This window comes from Gobius niger (genome assembly GCF_951799975.1).
Source record: "Gobius niger genome assembly, chromosome: 13".
NCBI lineage: Eukaryota > Metazoa > Chordata > Actinopteri > Gobiiformes > Gobiidae > Gobius > Gobius niger.
The window spans coordinates 3,946,838-3,971,942 of record NC_136864.1 but is presented as its reverse complement, the minus strand read 5'-3'; the positions used below and the strand labels follow the sequence as shown (position 1 = coordinate 3,971,942).

The 25,105-nt window shown below is 43.2% G+C and overlaps 1 protein-coding gene across 4 annotated transcripts in view; it reads right to left on the bottom strand.

Annotated features, from left to right (window-relative positions):
• LOC306972930 (neural-cadherin) overlaps nucleotides 1-25,105 on the bottom strand; it is a 123,167-nt gene that overhangs the window by 54,124 nt on the left and 43,938 nt on the right. For all 4 annotated transcript variants that reach the window (XM_079569638.1, XM_079569637.1, XM_079569639.1 and 1 more), the window contains exons 3-8: nucleotides 23,726-23,951; nucleotides 18,523-18,727; nucleotides 15,771-15,882; nucleotides 13,591-13,840; nucleotides 11,164-11,306; nucleotides 9,360-9,532 (exon numbers count right to left, since the gene is read on the bottom strand). In XM_079569638.1, coding sequence (XP_079425764.1) covers nucleotides 9,360-9,532; nucleotides 11,164-11,306; nucleotides 13,591-13,840; nucleotides 15,771-15,882; nucleotides 18,523-18,727; nucleotides 23,726-23,951 — 1,109 coding nt within the window. The remainder of the gene's footprint in view (nucleotides 1-9,359; nucleotides 9,533-11,163; nucleotides 11,307-13,590; nucleotides 13,841-15,770; nucleotides 15,883-18,522; nucleotides 18,728-23,725; nucleotides 23,952-25,105) is intronic.

The following is a 25,105-nucleotide window of genomic DNA, read 5'->3' as shown; positions in this document are numbered from 1 at the left end:
CTAACCCTCACAACCAGAAATGAGAACTCTGTATTGACCTTCGAATTGGACTAAAGACTGAATCTCAAACTTCTGATTTGAGTAATAATCCAATTCTTTAATTCACGGACAGTGAGAATGAACTCAACCAATCTGTTCTAATGATGAATTCTTCCCCAGGTCAACAAAGACGCAATGTACAAACATACTGTTGAAATGTTGTTTGGAAAGTTGTGAAGTTGTTAATGTGTTTATCGCAATAGAAATGTATTTCTTGAATTTTCTCCCAAAGACATTCCCACTTGGGATCGTCATATCGAGTTACGGACTGAATGTCGATTGGTCGAATCCATGGAGAAAAAGGGGCCGCCCCCTTGGTATAAAGGAAGGAGAAATAGCCAGAAACTGCCCTTACCCTTGCTCTTCTTTTCTGAAACCGCTTCTGAGTGGAGTTGGAAGGAGGAGGAGAAAGAGACGGCAGGATGAGCACATGGCTAACATCCCCCGCTGAACTCTGACCTCTCCTTTGTCTCAGATGGACCACAAGAACTTTAAGTTTGAGCCCGTCAGTTGACGTGATTTTGTAACTACCAGTTACTTCTTTTTAAGAACATTTGCATTTTTCCTACAAGACAACAACATTTTTGATCGCTGAGCTTTCAGCGAAACCAATTTGAGTCTAGCTGGTCAATCCAAACCCCAAGGCCCCGAGGAGCTGGAGAGAGACCCCCTCGCCTGCATCAACTTGAGAATTGCCACCCGAGAGACCACGACCAAACAGGCCGTCGGACACCAGAACTTTGGATCGCAGGACCACAGTTGGCGTGGAAAACCTTTCTCACGGTCGTAAGCGTATCTCACAGACCTAGCTCAATAAGACTCACATAACCACCTTACTGACTTTCAGATACAATTTTAGAACATTTTATCTGATTATTCATCCTGTTAGCCTTCTAGGTTATTCTGTTTGCACTTTAATATTTAATGCCGTCTGTTAATTGATTTTGATCATTAAACCTCCATAAACCACAGTTTGCTTTGGTAATGTCTGTGTTTATTATTCCAGAATAAGGGTCCATGTGTACGTCCAAGACCTCATTTCCTTCAGATAAATCTGTAGTTTAGCCTCCTATTCTTACTTTTATTTTGTTCGCTTTTAGAACTGGTGCCCCGTTAAATTTTGAGGCTAATCTACAACCTATTAATTAATTAATATACAAATTAATTGATTAATAAACCCTCATACCCTACATCTATTTGGCGCCCCCGTGTGAGCCGTCATAAACTCTATCTGTTATTAATGATCACTGATCATTCCAAAGCAAACTTTGAGGTTCAATCTTATCAAAAAGTTGTTGAAAAAGAATGAAAAATGCATTTTAAAGGTGTCCATTGAAAACAAAACTCTCTGCGCAACTCTCTCTCAATGCTACCGTTTACAGGTCGCAGCACATTACTTTAAATGTGATTTTTAAACATGCATGTTCTCTTTGTGCTATCAAAAGCACAATTCTCAAAGGCCTTAAGGTAACCAAATTTTAATAGCTGCGAATTTTCCAGTATTAAAAATTACCTGTATGTTGCAGTAAGTAATATAATTTGTCTGCGAGTTTTCCAGAAATTGTAACTTTACACTGCATTGGTGTTAAAACTGTTCTCCCCTCCTGCAGGAGCTCAGATAACACCCCTAAGACCCCCCTCCTTACAGCTCTGGTCAAGGAGATGATTCACCCCTGGCCCTTGGCGCCAGAATGAGTCAATCATCCCCCCAGAGTGGGCCGGTCTTAATGACATCACTTCCTTAGAGCCCGCCTACCGAAGGCTGTGCCACTATCTCTGCCCCCTACCGTGAAGGAGGAGACAGAGGCAGAAGTGATTTTTAAGTGAGCTTTGATCACAACGCTCTCTTCCAAGTAAGTAAGCTTTACTTGAGTAACTTAGACAAGAAAACTTAAACTATAAACACATTCAGTTGTACCTTAGTTTACTGTTGTTTTATTGAAAATAAAGCCAAAACATTGTCCTTTTCCATCTTTAACAGTTACTGTACTGTTCTTCCTTCTCAAGACTAACACTTGTCTTCGGCTTTAACTGGTCTTTTCTGATTGGGTCTAACTTAATGACTTGTTTTGTGGCCACACTACAAGCTCTTATTTGCCTTTATCTAGACCAATGCTCAGCCTTGCAATTTAAATTGCAATCTCAAATTGTAACGCATAAAATTTTACAATTTTTAAGCTAAAGGGCTCAATTCAAATTTACCCTCTCTAAGTAAAACTTAGTGAATTTTCATCCACCTCTTGAAATCAATTTTAACTGACTGACTGCTGGACAGTCACCAATCAGTTAAGTCAAATTTTGATATTGAATTTAATTAATTAATTTGATTTTAATTCAATAATCACTCTCCATGTCCATGTCCTTTCTTCTCATTCATTTTGTCCCATTCTCCTTTCATGTCTTGCTTCATTCCATCTATCAACCCTAGTTGTAGTTAAGCACAATTAAAACTGGTTTGTTTCATTGTGACCCACAGAAGGTCAAGTCAGACTTTAAAGTTGTCAGACCTTTGATAAAGCAACATGCCTCCTGGAAACTTAAAGAACCTGTCTACAGCTGCTGTCTACAGACCAGGCCAGGGAGACGTCCTTGACTGTGTAGACAAAATGCAGGGAACAGATCCCTCTGAACTTGAATCCATAATTACATCTTTAGTAAGTATAACATCACTTACAGGAAAACAAGAGGAGAACCTGACATTGTTAGCTAAAATGGCAGTTGCAATGCATTTACAACTTAAACAAACACAAGAAGTACTGACAGACACAAGGAGACAAAATGATGAACTTGCATCACAAAATGCCTCTCTCCAAGAAGAGAATGCAAAGCTTATGAATGACAAAGAAACTAAACATCTAGAAAACCAACATCAAGAGGTAGGACAAAAACTCTTCGAGCAAGAGCAAGAACTGAAATTTGCAGATTCAGAACTTGACAAAACTAGCAGAACCCTCTCGGAACGAGAAGAGGAGCTAGTGACAGCCCATGCTGAGCTAGACAGGACGACTCAAAACCTTAACAGGTCTGAGTGCCTTCTCAATAAAGCCACCCTAGAGGTAAGAGATTTAAAATCGGAAATTTTGACTCTCCAAGAAAACCAAGAAAAGGACAAAACAAAACTAACTCACATTCAGAGCCAGCTTACAGCAGCTCAGATTAAAATAGATCACACGACGCTACGGCGCACGATCAGTGAGGAAGAAAAGAGCTTTAAAAGAGAGCAAGAAGATCCTCCTGAACAAGGAGTGAGATCTCAAGTGTATCCCCTGGGAACACTTCAGGAGAAAACAAATAAGTTCTTAAGGGACTTTTCTCCTCCACCTGCTTTAACATTGAACCCCAAGCCACCGCACCTGCAGCGGTTGGACAGGCTCATCTCTGAGCCACCTGATCAATGTTATGCTTCACAGGAAACAAACGATCCCGTCAAGATCTCCACTGGTGAGTTTGAGCGTGGATATCGTGTTCCAATCAAAGATCTTGACAGAATTGCACGACATGTCATTCGCTTTGAACCCAAGTCTGATGGTGCTAACGACACAAGCACCTACTTAAATGACATTGACTTTTACCTGCGTAGATTTCCAGACTCTACGGCAGAAGATAGAATTTACCTAATCAGGTTTACTTCAAGTAGAAATGTGGGAAGTTTCATTGATAGACAGGCGCGTCACACAAAGGCAGACTATGGTCGCCTTTGCCAAGCTCTCACAAAAGAGTTCTCAAACTGCCTGACTACTGGCCTAACTGCAGCCTTAAATGTGAAGCAGACTCGACAAGAGTCTCCACAGGCTTATTACTGCAGACTGCGCGATGCCTACTTCAGTTCGAATGAACTTGAGATGGAGGAAAATCTCCACTTTAAAACACTTTTTGTTCTAAATCTTCATCCCACAACAAAGTACCACCTTGGCATCACCGCAGATCCCGCTACTCAAACGAGCTACCAGCTTCGTGAACTAGCGATGCGTGCTTTCATGAAACACAAACAATCGATGATAAAACATCCAGAACCTTCCCTAGTTCTTAATCTCGAGTTAAAGAACTCACAACAGATAAGAACACAAAACTGCAAGTCAAGCAGTTCAAACATGCGTTCTTCTCCAGAAAAGAAACGCAGAAGTGAAGTAAAACCGGCCCAATGTCAACAGACAAATGAGAAGCAGAAGCAAACGCTGCTCTCCAGCCCTGAACTTGAGTGTAGGCAAAACCCCGCCTATGGCAAACAGTGCCAAACAAAGCAGCATCTCCAACAGGGGGGTCACTACACTCATCACAGTAAGAACAGAGAAAATCGGGATAGCACAAAGCATCTCCGAATACACAAAAATTCTCAATTCTTCTCGTCAGGAGAGCCTGAAAGAAATCAGAATCATGGCTTTCAAAACCAAGTCAGTGAACTTGACAGCTCAGCTGATCTGACTCACTTCAGTGATGAAAATGACACTTTTATTGAACAGACTCCAGACAATGATGGTAAAGCTGAGCTAGCCTCATTAGCCTCTTTAATCCATCAGAGCTGTGATAAAATGTCAATTAAACAACCTTTCAAACGTTTTCTGTGTAATCTCACTGAAAAAGGTTTGGCTGGAAAATTTTACATGCCAACCACTATTGAGAATGCTCTCCAAGAGGAAGCAATGCTTGACACAGGTGCTGACGTCAGCATAATGTCAACCTCTCTTTTTAGTGAAATTCAGGAAGCACTACAACATAAAAGAAGAAAAATAAATCTTCACTCTTGCTTCCTTGAAATCCAGCCATATGCAGACATTCAAACTGCATTCACAGAAATGGCGTACATTCGCTTGACAATTGGACCGATGACAGTGGTCCATCCATTCTTTGTGTCTCCACTTGATATGATGCCTCTCCTTATCGGAAAGGATCTCCTCAATCGATTTGAGCCTCTTATTGATTTCAAAGAATCAATACTCTATGCACAGGTGCTGAAACCTTGGCCTTTCTCACATCCAGGAAACTATGGTGAGATCTTTCAGTGTGCCACTCTAACACATACACCTGTCCCAAAACATAAGGACTACAAACACAAGAAGTCAGGTTCTGACCCAACTCAGTCTCAGAATAACGTCTGGAGACCCCAAACCAACTTCTTGTACAAGGACACAGTTCTACCTGAGCTGAACTGTCCACAAATGCACCCAGAGAAGACTCAAGGTCACCCTTGTGACCCCAGACAAAACAATGAACTTCAAAGTTCATTGAAGATCTTATCCAAGCAGGCAGTCGTTGATGACAACGCTTTAAAGGCTAGCCTAGAACCCCAGCTCACCCAGCCAGGTTCTGTTCAGCCTTTTCCCACCCTTCCCACCCTATCTTCTATTGTGGCCCCTCACGCTGCCTCATTGGCCACCTCAACCCCCTCCTCCACCCTTTCTGAGCTTCCCTGCTCATTCTTATCAGACCTTGCCTCACCTCGGTCTGATGCTTTCTCCAATGTCGTCCCTAACACAGACGCTGCTTGTGAACGATCCTTACCTCATGTTTTCGGCCTTTGGTCCCGCCAACGGGTCCAGCCTGGCCCGGACACACTCACTTCTCTTATGCTCATGGTGCACCCGAACCACAGGGGGGTAGCGCTGGCTCAAGCACATAAATCCTCTCTGTCGGCCCACAAAGGCACTCAGACAATGCGAGAAATAAGGCAAAAGGAATCCTGCTGCCCACATGCATATACAAATGCATATGATAAAGGCACGATTAACAGGTCAACCTGCAGCCAATGTCAGACATCAGGTCTGAAGAAATGGGTAAAGCCCACAAACCAAAGGTTTGGAGATAAACAGAACGATCTCCAAAAGCAGAGACACTTAACACCTGCCATTACCAAACCAGTATGGCATGGTAAGTTATCAGGGAACAAGGTAAGTTATCACAACTGCCTCCAAGCTCTGAAACAAAACATCTAGTCCACTGGACAGATGAACTTGGTGCTCCAGATGCACACTTGTAAATAAACAGGAAACACAGCTCCTGTTTGTAAATAGACACTAGCCAGTCTATTCAGTGTCAATAGCAATCACTAAAGTTTTTCAATAGCAATTCCTTCTCTAACCAAAGGGGGGAGCTACTTTAAACTTTTTACTAACCTCTGCTATCCTCTATGCATGCTGTCATAACCATTGAGGCTTTGTTTTCAGTTTGACTGCAGTTAAACTCTGGACAACAGAATACCATTCAATCAGCAGTCAGTTGTCAATGCTCAAGTATTGCTTAAGACTCTTCAATCCATTGTGCAAAATCTTTTGTTGTAAAGAAAATCTTGGTGAACTCGCAGCCTTAGATATCAGCAACTCTAGAGACTTTGTTTTCCAATGGACCGCCTCAGTAAATTTAGCACTTCTACCGCTTTTCCAAATTTAGGTGTCAAACCTGAACCCTTAGGACTTAAGTCGTGCATAGTTGCACACAATGCAACACATATAGCTTCTAGCTAACATTGTAGCCACAGCAACAAACACGTAAGATTAAACCTAGTCTGTAAACACACTTGCCTATTGCTACACACATTTAGCCTAATATTGCCACAGTTAGCAAACACCTGAGCCGACTCTGTGTCAATGAACATCGGGCATCGTCTTCAGTCAACGGCCATCTCATCACATCACGGAAATGGCGTGCCAACCTCCGCCGTAGGGTGGAGCCTGCCACGAAGAGGGGACTGTAGCGTGTGAAGGTTCGCCTATTGCCTTTCGCCATTGTTAACTCATTCCTGAGAGCAGCTCAACCCCCACTCCAAAACTCCTAGGCCATTTTATGACCTTTGGAATGTCGTCACTTCCTGGCTTGTGAATGGCTGATAAGATCGAATACAGTTCAGGAGAAAAAGACTGTGACGATCTATCCTAACCCTCACAACCAGAAATGAGAACTCTGTATTGACCTTCGAATTGGACTAAAGACTGAATCTCAAACTTCTGATTTGAGTAATAATCCAATTCTTTAATTCACGGACAGTGAGAATGAACTCAACCAATCTGTTCTAATGATGAATTCTTCCCCAGGTCAACAAAGACGCAATGTACAAACATACTGTTGAAATGTTGTTTGGAAAGTTGTGAAGTTGTTAATGTGTTTATCGCAATAGAAATGTATTTCTTGAATTTTCTCCCAAAGACATTCCCACTTGGGATCGTCATATCGAGTTACGGACTGAATGTCGATTGGTCGAATCCATGGAGAAAAAGGGGCCGCCCCCTTGGTATAAAGGAAGGAGAAATAGCCAGAAACTGCCCTTACCCTTGCTCTTCTTTTCTGAAACCGCTTCTGAGTGGAGTTGGAAGGAGGAGGAGAAAGAGACGGCAGGATGAGCACATGGCTAACATCCCCCGCTGAACTCTGACCTCTCCTTTGTCTCAGATGGACCACAAGAACTTTAAGTTTGAGCCCGTCAGTTGACGTGATTTTGTAACTACCAGTTACTTCTTTTTAAGAACATTTGCATTTTTCCTACAAGACAACAACATTTTTGATCGCTGAGCTTTCAGCGAAACCAATTTGAGTCTAGCTGGTCAATCCAAACCCCAAGGCCCCGAGGAGCTGGAGAGAGACCCCCTCGCCTGCATCAACTTGAGAATTGCCACCCGAGAGACCACGACCAAACAGGCCGTCGGACACCAGAACTTTGGATCGCAGGACCACAGTTGGCGTGGAAAACCTTTCTCACGGTCGTAAGCGTATCTCACAGACCTAGCTCAATAAGACTCACATAACCACCTTACTGACTTTCAGATACAATTTTAGAACATTTTATCTGATTATTCATCCTGTTAGCCTTCTAGGTTATTCTGTTTGCACTTTAATATTTAATGCCGTCTGTTAATTGATTTTGATCATTAAACCTCCATAAACCACAGTTTGCTTTGGTAATGTCTGTGTTTATTATTCCAGAATAAGGGTCCATGTGTACGTCCAAGACCTCATTTCCTTCAGATAAATCTGTAGTTTAGCCTCCTATTCTTACTTTTATTTTGTTCGCTTTTAGAACTGGTGCCCCGTTAAATTTTGAGGCTAATCTACAACCTATTAATTAATTAATATACAAATTAATTGATTAATAAACCCTCATACCCTACAGCATGATAGAAATTGTTGGCGCTGTGATAAACAAAGATTCAGATTCTCTCTATGAAGCATAACTGAGGAACTGCTGATAAATTTTATTTATAGAGCACACTGCATACACGGAAGGGCAATTCAACATTCAAGATATTGTTATCGAACAAGCAACGATATATCGTTATTGTATTGATATCGAGATATGACCATTCAAAACATTAAAATAAATAAAGCAAGATATAAACAATATAGATTTTCATCAATAAAACTGCAGTCTTTTTATGATGTTTTTATTTTTCTGAAAAATGCTTAGTTTTCACCTAACCCATAGTTATATCGTCTCGTATCGATATCGCGATATCTGGCATGAATATCAAGATATGTCCAGATTTTTTTTGCCAAAAAAAAAAAAGCAAACGCATACAGTGTATTGTGCGTATTGTGAGTATTATTGACTTTATATGCGATGGCTGTATTATGATCGCAGTGGCAGTTGTAGGTTTTCTGGTGAGAGGTGAAAACCTAAAGGAAACTCTAAAAACAATTGATCCTAGAGCATCATAGAGGCCATTGTGATGGAAAATAAAGGCCACTGGGTCACTGAAACGTCAAGTCTTTATTTTCACATAAAAAGTTGTAAAGTAAATTCATTTTTGCCACCACAGAGTATGTTGTAAACACACCAAAAAACAGACTATTGTTCTTTATTGAGCGATATAAGATGGAAGTGGAACCTAAAGGGATTGTGAAAGCCAGAAACGAGTTTGGGCTAAAACAGCCTTAACGTGCTGTACAGAGAACACACATTCACTATTTAAAGATCAATGTCCGAGAAACATTACGCACTCATTTAAGGCATTTTCAGAGAAAAATATGGGACCATTAACCCGGTATAAGCTCTCATATCTGCTCTTCATGTCGAGGTAAGATTATTTTAGATCATACTTCTTGTTTTTGATAATTGCTCTGCTCACAGACAACTGTAAAGTCGTGTCGGAGAGAAACTGTCTGTAACGTGTTCATCTGAGTGTTAGACTTTAATGAGGCTCTGTCTGACGTCCTGCCCACTGACGCAGAACGGAGATGTCTCTGAACAAACAGCAGCGTGTTTTATTTATAAAACATCTACTTAACCAGATTTAACCGAGGCTAAACCAAGGCTAAATCAGGAAACAAAAAACAGGACTAAACTTGGTCTTGAGGAGGTCTGATCCAGGACTGGACCCGGACTAACGCCGTACCTTGGTGAAGAGGGGCCTGTTGTTGTTGATGTCGTTGATGCCCACGATCACCTGAGCGCAGGTGCTGAGAGGGGCGGGGCCTCCGGACGCGTTGTCGTCGGTCGCCGTGACGTTCAGGACGTACTGCGGACCAGAGAGCGAGGGGGCGGGGCTGCGGCGGAGCTTTATCACCCCTACAGGACAGGAGAGGAACTGCAGGTTAGAAATGTTGACCACAACTTAGAAGTGGAGCAGTCTGAGCCATCTTTACCAGTTGCGACAAATGTTACACTTGTTACACACTGTTTCATTCATATTTTCTCCACATACAAATGCATATGAAGAGGGTCCCTGTATAAAAGTATGGCATGTTCATTTCAGGGTATTTATATAATTTATGTGGTTTCTCCAAATTATCCAAAGAAGAGATATAGGGGCCACTAGATGCATGTTTTCATGGCAAAAATGAATGTTTTCAAGGCAAGGCAAGGCAAGTTTATTTGTAGAGCACAATTCATACACAAGGCAATTCAAAGTGCTTCACAGTTGCATAAATATAAGAAAACAAATACAATCAATAAAAACATCAACATAGAATTAATCAATTACAGTAAGAGGAAAGATAGATAGAATAGTAGATAAAATACTTTCAATTATATGCATTTTTACGTTGTTTAGATTCGCTCTGTCTTGAGCAATATTTCGCTCTGTCTTGAGCACTATTTCGCTCTGTCTTGAACACTATTTCACTCTGTCTTGAGCACTATTTCGCTCTGTCTTGAGCACTATTTCGCTCTGTCTTGAACACTATTTCACTCTGTCTTGAGCACTATTTCGCTCAGTCTTGAGCACTATTTCGCTCTGTCTTGAGCACTATTTCGCTCTGTCTTGAGCAATATTTCGCTCTGTCTTGAGCACTTTTTTTTCTTGAATTGTTTAATTTATTTTTGTGTCTAAAAAGCGCGATATAAGTTTGAAGTATCATTATTACTCTACAAAAACTAAATATCAAGCATGGATTTAAATAACTTGGATTGAGAATATTGATCTTCACTCATTGAAACTTTTCCTGATCTAACCAAGGCTACTTTGCTAGTTTGATGACATTTCAGAGTGTTCTAAGGCAGGGGTCTGCAACCTATGTTGTGTTATACTTGGTGGAGTTCACCCAGGAAAATTAGAAGCCAAAGTGGAATTTCACAGTAAATGACTGTTGTCCATATATTCAGTATAACGACCCAAATGTCTGCAGATTGGGTCCAACATGTTCAGAACAAAAAGAAAATTCGTCTAAAATCTGGGTCATCAAGCATACGTGGAAACGAAGACATTCTTTGGAGATCCCTGGTCTAAGGTCATTTCACTTGAAATAAGAAAGTAAAACTCCCAATGGGATAATTTGCTAACCCCATTGGCAAAGAAATGAATCTGAAACAAAGATAAACAGTTTTGATTCATCTTGGTCAAACGCCCAACTAACTCAGATTTAAATTATTATGTTCAGTTTGAGACATTTTGACGGATCAACTCGTCTAAGCTCAGGTAAGAACTACCTTAGTATGGAAAAACAGTGGCCTGTTATTTTAAATAACTAAACTTTTCTAGATTTCAGTTGTTTCGACAGGTGTGTAGCGATGTAGCTCTATTTTCTCATGTCAAGGAAGATCACCTTAGAACCAGTCTGAAATGTCATAAAACAAGCAACAGTAAATATTAGGCCAGTTAAGGAAACGTGTCTGAATTAGAGAAAGTCATTCAAAACAAGATAAATATTCTCAAATGAAATCATTCTAACCCATGATTGTCGCCGCCAGTGACTTATTACCTCTGTGTTTGTCGAGCAGGAAGTTGCTGTCCTCGTTGCCCCCGGTGATGGCGTAGGTGACCCCATCTCCGTCGGGGTCGTGAGCGTGGACGATGGCGACCAGCGTGTCCGGACCCGCGTCTTCACTCAGGAACGTACGGTATCTGAGAGGGGACAGGAAGTAAGACCGTTTAAAACACTAGTGCGCACAGTAACTAACACTGATTACAGTAACTAACACTGATTACAGTAACTAACACTTATTACAGTAACTAACACTGATTACAGTAACTAACAGGAATAAACAACTTATGAGCTTTTGTGGAAATAATGAAAGAATACACAGCCTGACCAAAGAAAGAGGCCACATGCTTTAATATTATCTAAACTTAAACTTAAAGGAGCTATTCCTGATTGTACAAAGAAACAGGGTCACTCAAATTTCAAATTGCTATTTTCTGGTCCAAACTCATCTCAAACTTTCCAAATTCTATATCACACTACAATGATGACCAAACCTTCTGTTGGTCTGTAAATGCAGTAAAGTAGAATAACTTCCTTGTATAAAATTGCTCTCTCAAAATGGCTGTAGCGAATGTCTTGAAATAGGCCTTTGTCTCTCTAAGAACCTCTGACCCTTTCAGACACGCCCCCTCCACACGCTGTCTGTGGCATCAGTGGGGAGGGGGTTCTGCTGAGGGGCAGTGGGTGGTTACTCGGCTGGTGACGAAAGCTCGGAGGCGTCTCCAGGAGGTGGGGGCGTTCCTAGGAGGACTCAGGCAAACCTATCCCTAAAATGGCCGCCATCAGAGTTTGTACAGATTACTCAAAAATACGTGAATGTGCCAAGGCAACACTTCAGGCATGTTTTTAATGAGGGAATGACATAATAACATGATGTAAAGCTTAAAAAAGTCGATTTTGCATAATACCCCCCCTTTAAAGCGCTGTTTCAATAATAAGCTTCTCCAATGTCCAAAGATTCAGTGTTGCTTTAATTTTTCACCAAGATCTTGTATTGAGAGTGTGACCACTGTGTAAAACCTTTTCTTGCTAAATCTTAAATATAATCGTGTTAACTGTGCTTTAGCAAAAATTGTGTCTAATGTGTCATATGCACTTTTTAAAAAAAGAACCTTTATTTGTGTCAATTCGCTATTTCTCCACATACATCCTCATTCATTCCCATAATCTGTTAATTCCCATTGAAAATGTGCAACTGTGAAGTTTCACGGTATATTAAGACAAAACAATTTGAGAAACAAAAGAGCCTCTCTGTTTCCGTGCAAACAACTTAGTAAATTTGACGGCATGAATGTGCAAAACGAGCATTTTTTTGGTTATTCGCGCAGCATTTACATTTCAGATTTGGGGCCTAAAACTATAATACAGGCCATTTCAAACGGGAAATTAGGTGCAAGCTCATAAAACAGCACGTTGCATCTGTCGTGATGAATGACCCCCTTTCAAACGCTGTTTTGAAAGTGCAAAGAAGAACAGAAAATAGAAACGGCGGAGGATGACGAGGTGAGATGGTTTAATAATAATCTGTAAATGAAACAGGTTTAAGTGGCTTTGAGGCGACAGACTGAGGATAAACTGGGAACATAACAGGCACACAGGATCTGTCCCTAAGCCTCGTCTTCTTCTCCAGATATTTTAGGGGTTTAAAGTTGCATTTTTGTGAACTCAACAACAACACACACAACAACTGGCCAGGGCATATTGGGCCAAGGTGACTGTTTGTTACTTCAGCATTTCTTAAAGCCTAATTCACCCTGATGCCATTGCAATACAGACGGTGAAATTCTCTGTGGGCCAAATCCGGCACGCGAGATGATTTAATACGGCCCCTGAGCATGTAAAAAAAAAAGTATGTCTCTAGCCCATTCCTGTGCGGAGTTATGAATTTTTAAAGGAAATAACCAGTATGCTCATTCCAGCCACTAGGGGGCAACTTAAATTAAAAAAAGGGAAAGAATACCACATTTGTCCAGCAGAGGGCACTGAGATAACAAGAGATCAGGATATGAACAACACATTATAGCCAATGTGGTAAATGGTCAGTCTGCCCCAGGGCGGCTTTCGGATTGGATTTCAAACCACGACCCAAATGAGTTCGACACCCCTGGTCTAGAGGGATTTTTTTAAATACTTTTTGGCAGATCTTTCAAAATTTCTTATCTATAATCCTGAGTATGAAGCGTTGTGACAGCAGGAGGCGCTTTATTAGGGTCATGGGGTGAATTATTAATAATATTCCTGTTTAAAAGGTACTTCAGAAAACTAAAAACGGTAAGTCTCTCTTTTATGGTTCTGAAATTATAAGCAAAAGTCTGCAACATTAAGAATAAAAACTTAAGAAACTTGTAAAAGGAGGAGGAGTTGGTTTGGGGAGAAAGAACAGTTTAAATCAAGCTAAAAAAAATATTTGAAAAGTTTTCTTACACATGTTGGGAGAAGACTGGCGGCTCGTCGTTGCTATTGGAAACCCGGATGCGTACGGAGGCGGAGCCCGTCCTGGGGGGTGTTCCCGCGTCCACGGCGACCACCACAAACTCGTACACGTGATTGGCCCGTTCGAAATCCAGGCGCCGGGCCGGACTGAGCACGCCCAGAGACGAGATGTGGAAGTCCTCGGAGAGAACGGAGTAGGACAGGTCCGAGTTCAGCCCGGAGTCGCAGTCCCGCGCCAGGACTGCGGAGACAGGGGGACATTCACTGATGCAGACATGTTTGGTTTCACTGAAATGAGTGAATGTGGCTTCATCCTAAGAGGTGACAGAGTTATGGTCGTCAGCGTGAGATCTGCAGCTCAGCACAAGTGACGGCCATAAGGAGGTGATGGAAATATTGACATTTCATTAATTCAAACGCCATTTATAGACCTCAGTGCAGTGATGTGTGAGTGAACAGGAAACACACAGTCTGAGGCGAGCACTGAAACCGATGGTCAATGGAGGAGAGCAACATGTGAGTCCACTGAGAAGGTTAGAAGGCCTAGAACAGGGGTAGGCAACGTCAGGCCCTCCAGCACATAAATATTATTATACAAATAAGAGATCAAATACCTGTTAGAGTATACCCCTAAAAATGAGAGAAACAGTGTCAGTATTTTAAAAATGTCCTGGCAGAACGTCCCACTTGGTCATATTATATAAAATGTAAAACGGGGATTCTAGACCCAAAATTGGGTTGCGGAATCATTTTCAGTGGGTCGCGAGTCTAAAGGGAACTTTAATATTTTCCATCTGGGAACACTAAGAGTTTGTTAAAATGTTTGTTATTGGGTTGTTTTGATCAAAATTTCAGTCTTGTTCAACAAATACTTGTGTGGAAAATAATACAAATAATATTATATACGATATATGACAAATGACAGTTTTGTTTGGAGTCATCCTGGGGTAACGTTGGGTCCCAAAGCCACTTAAGAACCACGGATGTAAAACATTGGCATTTGCAGAAAAAAGTTCTTTACTTTTGGCTGAGGTTCGGCCCCTGATGTTTTGGCAAAGCTGCCACAGCGCCTTTGCTCTGCCTGATCCCGTCAGACCTCAGAGGCTCAGCAGGAGGGGCCTGGTCGGTGCTTGGATGGGAGACCGTTTGGGAAACACCAGGAAGCCTGGGTGAATGTAGCGAGTGAGTGGTTGGTGGTGGCTGGGGGGGCTGATGGCACAGACTGGTTGCCTCGCTTCTGTCAGTCTACCCAGGGCAGCTGTGGCTACAACATTAGCTTACCACCACCAAGTATGGAGTCAAGGAATAATGACCACAGTGTGGCGCTTTGAGAAACTTGGTAATACAGGCTTGTAAAGTGCAATACAAGTGTAAGCCATTATTATATTATTACTTTTATGAGAAGACTTCATCCAGAATGAGTTTGGCGAGAACTTTGAATTCACGTCTGGTGCCAAAGTTCAATCTTGCCTCAGGCGCCAAATTGGCTCGGGCCGGCCCTGGCGGACTGGGACTGAAAAACGGCCCTGGACTCTGACCAGCCTGGCCCAAATTAGTGTAAATACAGCACTTCCACAAAGACATATTGGTCCATATTGGCAGAAAACAGTGGAACGCCTCATTTGAAAGCTAAGTGACACACAAAAGTGACTGGAACTTTTTGTCACGTTGTCGCCACATTTTGTCCGATTTTTGTCATGTTTTTTGTGGCTTTTTCATTCCTGTTTTGGCTTTTTTCAATGTGTTTTCGGCATTTTTTTTGTCACTTTTCGATGCTTTTTTGTTACTTTTTTTCTTTGCTTTATTTTGTTTTCGGCTCTTTTTTGTCATTTTTTCTGGTCATGTATTGTTGGATTTTCATTGTTTTTTGTCATGTTTTTATCCGCCACGTTTTTTTGTCACTTTTTTGTTGCTTTTCCGGCACATTTTTCTTCCATTTTCATCCATGTTTTTGTCATTAGGTTGATTATGTTCTTTTAAGCTTCTAGATTTGGGTAAAGCTCGGTTAAGGCGGGGAGTAGGATGTTAAGGAGAAAATTGAGAGGCCAGACCAGTGGCCCTAGAGCCAGTGACCCTTCTGTGCTCTTCCAGAATGGACATATGACCCGTAGTAGTAGTAGTAGTAGTAGTAGTAGTAGTAGTAGTAGTAGTAGTAGTAGTGGTGTATTTACCCTGTAGTACTGATGTTCCTGGGCTGATAGTCTCTGGAACATTGTCTTTCGTATAAATGGACTGGAGGAACTCAGGGGAGCAGTCATTCACGTCCAGGATGTGGACCACCACCTGCGGAACATCAGGGAGAAAGAATGAACTCATTTCTAGCTCTCATAAGAAGGTAATGACAGTGACACAAACATCCTCAGGTTAAACCCCACAGACACTGAAGCCTGACGTGTTAGCCCTCCGCTGTCCGCATGTGCTGGGAGAAGAACATCTGCTGGAGATTCTCCGACTGAACCAGGATTTGTTCTGTAAAGGATGAGCTGAATCTTCTGGGACCGGATGTGAACTGGTTTAACTCCACTCGGTCTCAGCCCCAGGACTCTGTGAGAGCCAGATAACGGGATCAGCTCAGAGTGGACTGAACCAGAACTCATCCAGGATCTGCAGAAAGCCGTTTTTTCCCCCACATCATTCACAATAGGGCCGGGCCACATCTTATCACGCACAGGTTTTTTAAACATGTATATAAATTGTGATGATGCTGATATGATCTGCATTTGTAGTATATGGGCCGGGACAATCACCGCTATAGTTTACAATGTTTACAGCAGGGTTTATACGCGGAGAAGTCAAATTTCACCCAAAAAAAAAAAAAAAATTTGCATATTTCATTTCTTAACAAACATTTCATCAAACAGAGGAAAGAGAATTGGACGAAACGGGAAACTTTGGAGCAAAATAACGTGGACAATTGTATCCAAAATTGCGCCTGAATATGTTTTAGACCATAAATGAAATGCTTGAGCCATAAAAAACAGCTTTCCCTGGCCTTTGTGATCACACTGAGCTACATTCATACATTAACGCAGAGCTTACGTTTGTAGATCAGTAATTGCAGGAAGACTTTAGGATTGATGTGACGGATTCAGTTACCAGAACGTTCCCATTAAAGGAGCTGTACCTGATTTAACTTAAATGGAATTCAGGTTATGTTGTCTTCCTTTAACTCAAACATTTGTGGGGAAAACAGCGTGCATCAAATTATAAAACATTTGTAACAACATTATGAACTTTTAGGCTATTTTTCTAGCATTTTTGTGAAAAATGCCTATAAAGATGTCCCTGTAAAGAATTTGGATTTTACAAATACATAAGGAAAGTTAACAATGAGTTTTGACCGCAACTAACATTTTAATTCCCCCCCCCAAAAAAAAAATCTGGCATAGGGCCTTTAAAGGGCCTATAGGGAGTTTAAAAATGCTAAAAGTATGTATTTTCCTCCCCCTACATGTTCCAGCCATGTCCTAATGTAGAATGAGCTCAGACCTGTTCACCACAACTGCCTCTAAAATCCTGCACTGCACGAGCTTAATATAGAAGCTGCAGTTACACATATGGCCTGAGGTGGCAGTAGTGAGTATAAAATGGCCAACTTGCATCCAGCCCCTTTAAACACCAATACAGCGTTTCATAACTACGGAGTCCTGGAAGTGGCAGTAGACAAAAAAAATGTTGTTGTTTTTTTTCAACCCATATCCTCTTTATTTTTTGTTTATTTATTTATTGGTTTATTTTGGTCAGGACAGGCCATGTTAATGAACATACATGGGTCTCATGCATGTAAACAAGCCACACCGGGCACTCTCAAACACACTCTCATTCATCCTGGCCTATTGTACATGTTTTTAGGAGTAACGGGGAAACCGGAGTACCTCTACACAGACACGGAGAGAACTACAAACTCCACACATAAAGCCCCCGTCCAGGTGGGAATCGAACCTGGGACCATCTAGCTGTGAAGCACGAGCGCTAACCACTGTCCTACTGGGAACTTCAGGGAGTTACAATTTTCTTCCCCCATCTTTTTGAGAATTCAATTATATATCGTTGCCTCAAGATAATAATAGCAAAATTATTTTATTCTCAAAAACATGAAAAAGAAGAAAAGGTCCCCTCAAAATACTGTATCATCTTGTCCTTTCAAGATATGGGATCTTTTTTTTTGTGTGTCTAATGTCACTTCCAGGGCTCCGTATTATTCGTCTCCTTTTCACATTTTTCCACAGTTCTTGGGGCCAAATAGGTGTAAACTTGTAAAACCTACAGATTCAAGTTTTTTTTATAGATTGAATAAAAATTACCTTGTCCATGAAGCTGATGAAATAATGAAACTGTTATAGTTACTGGAACAATAGTCTTTTAAAGTTTACTGTGCAATGAACTTCAGGCCTGCCCTTCTCGGTTATAAAGCATGAAACACCAGCGTATGTGCAGAAACCGCCCGGATGGAGCCGTAGATGGCGGACTTTCATGTGCGCTCTTCCTGTCTGATCAGCGCGAAGAGAAGAAAGAAAAACCTTCAGATTTTTTTGGGGGGGAATAATTTGTTTTATATTCGTGAGGTCAATGCGGAGAACGTTGCGTCATTTGCTCTGAACGGGCTCCTCATCACAGTTTCATGAGCCCAGAGCGAATCTTCAAACACATGATGTAACTGCTCTGGAGGGTTACACAGGGGCTGAGGAGACTGCGAAAACCGCTGAGACGGGCACGTTCCAAACGCTAGCGAAAGCAGGAGTGAAAGGAGGAATTCTTCATGGTGCTTTTGGTTAACTATTCATTCATTTCAGACGTCGATGCATGGGGCTGTGCAATTTTGGGGAAAGAGCCTTCTTGCAATTTTGCTGGCAAGTATTGCAGCTGTGATTAGTTTTCAGACAGGTTGAGGATCATCTAAACGGCCTTGTTTGTGGGCGTTACCTCGGTGACGGCGCTCAGCCCAGTCTCCGCCTCCGTGACCCGGACCTGCAGCGCGTGGATGTTGTGGCCGCTCTCGTAGTCCACGGATCGGGTCAGGCTCAGAGCTCCTGAGGTCTGGTCCACGCTGAAGAGGTTCCCAGGGTTCAGCAGGAGCACGTAGGACAGAGGCTTGGACTGGAACGAGATCGCCTCCACCAGGCCCACTCTATACAAAGGGAGACAGACAGTACATATAATATAATCTGCAAACCCTATGACTGTACAAGATTCTATTCCTCATAAAAACCTGACCCATTTACAGTCATCAGATGAAGCTGGGGAGACACTAGGGGAGATTCAGCCTGATATTGAGCCGGATTTTACTCTCCCTGAGTTTTGGGAGGTGTGGCACAAAAAGTCTTTCTCACAAGAGATTATTAATAACGTCGCTCCTCGTGTGTGTGGTGCAAATGTGTTACAACCGTTTGTCGGATCAGAGCCTCCAAAACCTCAGATCACTAGTTATAAAAGTGTGAGTGACTCCACGTTTTTAACTTCCTTTTTGTTCACCATTTAGGCTGCGTCATTTTCATGATCTTACGGGACAAACTACAAACTTTATTCAGTGTGAGCTCAACAAAGAAAACATACGCTGGCTCTGGTATTGAAGAGCGCTGCGTGGAGGTCTACACGCCCCAGAAACGTGGAAAGCACCAGCATGTACGCCTCCCCCACCCCCCCATACCCACTGCCACCCCCGCACACCCCCGTCCCATGGAAAACATTGGTCTGTAGAAAAAGCTCAGGGAGGGACCACTGTGGTACCACTGGCTGTGGGTGTCTGTCCAGCCCAAGTCCAGCTCCCGTTAAACCCACTTACTGCGTTTAGACAGAGTGCACCTCTGTGTAAGATGTCCTGTCAAGGCTCCTGAGTTTAGAAACACACGATCGGGCCCTAAGTGTTGAAAGCTTGTCTGAACAGATGTGTTTTCAAATGTGATTTAAAAACCCTCTCTCAGTGATTGTAGGATTGTTGGAAGTATGTTCCACAGCAAGAGAACGGTCTCTAAACCTTTCTGTATTTGGAAGTGCGTCCCACCAAACCAAAGTGGTGTGCTCACGATGTGCTGACCATTGATGGCCCTGAACACAAACGGCAGGACCTTAAACTCCAACCTGAACCGAACCAGCTCGTCCCTGAACCCTGCTTAGATTTCACCCCTGCACGTTTATCCGTGCCGTTCTTGCTGCAGATGTTAGGCATGAAGCTGACGCTGTCCCGTATCTGGCATGTTTATTTGGATCCTAGTCCTGGTGAGAAGTACTGCTAGATTTTGTCCAATACCGGTACTTTAACAATACTTGGTTTACAATATCGATGCCTGAACAATACTTTTTTGATACATATACCTAAAATATTTGTCATGTAGAACCCTAAAACATTTAATCCAGAAAATCATTTATTTGATGTGAAACAGCCAAGTCACTTCCTTTAATGCTGCCCCTGGACCAAACAGGCATCAAAACCTAAAGATCTAAAGACACTGTATAATATTCTTTTTGGTACTTGCCTTCAGTACCTAAACGTTTTTCCCAATACCATACTGGTATAGTTTAACGGTACCCAGCCCGAGTCCTGACCCCACATTCGATCACATGATTCTCGCGTGTGACACAAATCACTACAGGTGTGTGTGTGGTCTTGCATTTCTAGGAATTGTTTACTCTGTTGCTTCATACGAGTGAGAGATTATTATGTGCAAAATATTTTAACTAAACAAACTAAATTAAAATCCTCCTGTGAGTCTCCAGCCCAAGACCGTGTTAAATAAAATAAAAGTTATGGAAAAGCCCACTGTACATGCAAACACGTACTGGCCTAAAGCCCTGACTGTACAGGGATGAATAAACATGTGTCCGACATGTAGGGGCCCACATTGTTCCCCTGAAGACGGGTCTGTACGTGCGCATAAATAACGACATCTATATTCATAACGGCCGGAAGACGTCCTGTGTCTGCTGTGTATGGATGTGTCAGATGCCCTCCCAGCCGCCTGAATTGTGGATGTTTTTATTCTGAGATTTGTGATGAAAATACCAGAACAGATAGAAAATACTGGGTCTGGCGGTGAAAGCTGCTACGACGACACAAAACACTGGCTGGTGTGACAATCCAAGAGCGAAGAAGGAGAACAATGGAGGCCCCGGGGCCAAACGACAGGAAGAGACAGAGAGAGAGCGAGGGGGGAGATGGAAGGGGGAGTGGATGGTGTGAAGGCGAGAGGGAGGGAGGGAGGGGGTAGAGGATGCAGATGTGAGAGGGGCCCGCGGCGGGAGACGATGGCGCGGAGGAAAATTCAAATATTTATTAAAATGAGCAGCGTGTGATAAACATGAGGCTGAGGGGCCCCGGGGCCCGACAGCTGCACCACACAGGGATCAGACTTTTGGGACCACATACACACAAGCAGTATACCAGCCAAGACCCAGGACCCAGCCAGGATTATGGGTCTTTACTGCCCCGTGATGTGCCTCCAACAGCAGAACCAGCCAGGAGTCAGGGCCCGGAGCAGAGGGGCCAGAGTGAGGGCTCAGGGGCCAGGGAAGAGGGGCCACAGTGAGGGCTCAGGGCCGGAGCAGAGGCTGGAGGAGAGGAGCCACAGTGAGGGCTCAGGGCTGGAGCAGAGGGGCCAGAGTGAGGGCTCAGGGGCCAGGGCAGAGGGGCCAGAGTGAGGGCTCAGGGCCGGAGCAGAGGCTGGAGCAGAGGCTGGAGCACAGGAGCCACAGTGAGAGCTCAGGGGCCAGGGCAGAGGGGCCAGAGTGAGGGCTCAGGGCCGGAGCAGAGGGGCCACAGTGAGGGCTCAGGGCTGGAGCAGAGGCTGGAGCAGAGGAGCCACAGTGAGGGCTCAGGACTGGAGCAGAGGGGCCAGAGTGAGGGCTCAGGGGCCAGGGCAGAGGGGCCACAGTGAGGGCTCAGGACTGGAGCAGAGGGGCCAGAGTGAGGGCTCAGGGGCCAGGGCAGAGGGGCCACAGTGAGGGCTCAGGGCCGGAGCAGAGGCTGGAGCAGAGGGGCCACAGTGAGGGCTCAGGGTCGGAGCAGAGGGGCCAGAGTGAGGGCTCAGGGGCCAGGGCAGAGGGGCCAGAGTGAGGGCTCAGGGCCGGGGTAGAGGGGCCAGAGTGAGGGCTCAGGGCCGGGGTAGAGGCTGGAGCAGAGGGGCCAAAGTGAGACCTCAGGGCCGGAACAGAGGCTGGAGCAGAGGGGCCACAGTGAGACCTCGGGGCCGGAACAGAGGCTGGAGCAGAGGGGCCACAGTGAGGGCTCAGGTGCCTTTGTGGTGCATTTACATGTCGATCTGTGCAGCTCAAAAGGAGGCACTATTGTACATGTTTTTCTTAATTGAAGCATGAAGAACGAGCCTGTCCAGACATGGGAAGCGAAGGGGAATCTTAATTGTAATTGTATGTATGTTCACATGGCACAAATAATCCAAAGCGCTTCCTTCACTCACAGGGTTTTCTCAGGGCATTAAATACATAAGTCACCACAAAGTGAGGAGACGTATTTCGAGAACTAAAGTGCAATTTCCTCATTTCCAACTAAGAGTTAAAGAGCAAACTGGCCCAAAACCTGATGATTGAAATAAAAAAGCCTTTTTTTCCTGCAGTGCGGGGAGCAGCCGAACGCGTCGCCCTCTGTGTTTATTACATTTCCATCAGTCGACAGCTTCTTGGCTCGACGGGACACAGGTAGTTTGTGCCAAATCAACTCTCGGCGCCAGGGTTAAAATTATACATCGGCTCAAGATCCAGCTCTAATTAATGAGGAGCAAAGCTGGAGATGTTTTTGATGTTGTCGTGTTTTAGGCCCGATGTGTCCAGATGGAGACGGTCTGGACTCACGCAGAGGCGGGACAGTGAGTGCGAGGGCATTGGATGCTGCGGATTAGATTTGCTCAAATTATGGCTACAACGTCCATATTTTACTCTTCACATTTTCATTGAAGACAAGACGCTGCAGGTGAAAATACTGAGGTGTCACACATTGATCAATGTTGAGATTTTAGCTAGTTTTCTCCTTTTGCGTCTTAGTTAAATAAAAAACAGACCGATCTCACCCTTCACGAGGATTATGTTATGCTGAGTCACCCACTAGAACATCGTCACTCCAACATGGCGCCACTCGCTCGTCTGTCCCACACTCATTCATTCACAAATATTGACATGTTTGATATCCACATGATGTATGTAAGGCCACAGAGATGAAGCTGGAATCCAAATATGGTCATTTCCTTTCTGGGAGATGGCAGCGGCAATAAAGGCAGCGTGTGCAGACGTAGTGCTGGGCAATAATCGAAGCTTAATAATCAAAAACGCAATCTTTACTTTGGACATATTCAATAATCGTCATGGGTTTTATTTAAAGGGACTATACAGAGTTTTAAAATGTTAAAATGATGTATTTTCCTCCCTACATGTTCCACCCCTGTCCTAATGTGTAGAATGAGCTCAGACCTGTTCACCACAACTGCCTCTAAAATCCTGCACTGTCACTCAGAAAGGTGTTAATTCGGGTCCGAAGTGCCGTCATGCAGGAGCTTAATTTAGAAGGCGCGGTTACGCATAGGACCTGAGGTGGCAGTAGTGAGTATACAATGGCAAACTTGCATCTAGCCCCTTTAAGTTTAGAGACAATGGATCATTTTTTGTGCTAAATTCTACTGGAGGAAAGCATTTGTTTATGTTTGAGCTGTGTTTTGTCAAAGTTCCTGAATCAGCCACATGTATTTGTTTTTAGTATGAAGTAATAATATTATTTGCCATATCGTCAGCCATATGCAGACGTAACAAAAGCTTTCTCAAAATGAGGTGTTCATTCCACTCTAGCAACAATATCTCCACTTTAGTTGAATCTACAGACTCCAAACTTTCCAGTCTTGTACTGAAAAACAACATTGAAGTTTTATCTGAGGGATTTGTTAAAATCTAGTTTCTATTGCAATATTAAAGGGACTATAAAGAGTTTTATTTTTTATATGAAAAATTAAATGACAGAAAACTTAACTTACAACTTACAATATTCATGTCCCATTCATGTCAGTAATCTACAGGACATATTTCAAATTGACGTCTCTAGGATCTCAATTTACATAATCATCTAAAGTTTCAGGAAAAGTCTGAAACATGTTCCCATCTGTAACCAGGCCTGGGTATTGGATGCACTCACGGTGTTGCCGGGGCGGCGTTCTCCTCCACCCGCAGCACGTAGCTCTGGTTGGTGAACTGCGGCGCCCGCTGTCCGGCCGCCACGGACACGGAGGCGGAGAGTACCCGGCTGGAGGACGGGTCCTGGGCCTGAACCCTCAGCAGGTAGTCCGTCCCGGGGGTCAGAGGAACACCCGTGGTCCTGATGCGACCTGAGCGGCGGTCCACCTCGAAGCAGCCCTCTCCTCCTGCAGACACAGAGGCGACACACAAATACAAGTCAGTATTACACATCCATCTGTAAAGTCTTTTACTGAACAGAACAAACCCATACAAAACCTGACTCGATCATTCAGAGTTTCGGGAGTTTAAAAATGTTAAAACTAAGTATTTTCCTCCCCCTACATGTTCCAGCCATGTCCTCATGTGCAAAATAAGCTCAGACCTGTTCACCACAGCTGCCTCTAAAATCCTGCACTGTCACTCAAAAAGGTGTTACTTCAGGTCCGAAGTGCCGTCCTGCACGAGCTTAATATAGAAGGTGCAGTTACACGTATGACCTGAGGTGGCAGTAGTGAGTATACACTTGCATCTAGCCCCTTTAAATTAAACATTTCTCCTAGAAAATTAGTGCAATTACACATGTTTGGTATGATTCTGATTTTTTTGTGTTGTTCCAAATACACACAAAGGAAAACCTTTGTGTGTATTTGGAACAACACAAAAAAAAATGAGGAAAAAAGGCTAATTTCACACAGACAACAAAAATGGGCGTTATTTAAAATCTGAAGATTACCAAACATTTGGATTCATGACGTAGGTAGAGCCTTCTGACAGAAAGCTGGACTTGTGTCCAGGGTCACGGCTCGTCCAGCAGGACAATCACTCCAAACATACAGAAAAAGTGAATTCACAGTTTGGAAGTTCTTTCCATTTCTGACTAAATTTCTTAAATTGTGGTTTGATGTTTATTAAAAACATAAGAATGAGTGAAGTAAACAGTGTCTGCTTAAACTAATACCACCAACAATGACATGTTGTCATATTTTTATTGGACGTATCATGTAAACATTCACAGGACAGGGAGGAAAAAGTAAGTGAACCCTTGGCTTTAATAGCTGGTTGATCTTTTGGCAGCAATAACTTTTGAATCTTGGACCATTGCACTTTACAAAACTGTTGCAGTTCAGTGAGATGCCTGGTGTGAACGGTTTTATTGAGCTCATTTCACAGCATCTCTGTTTAGGTCAGGACTTTGACTGGGCCAGTCCAGAACACATATTTTATTCTTCTGAAACTATTGCTTTTGTGCTTTGGGTCATTGTCTTTGTTGCAGCACCCGTGAGCTTCAGCTGTTGTGATTTAAATAAAGATCAGAGCACATGTCCCAAAGGGTTCACAT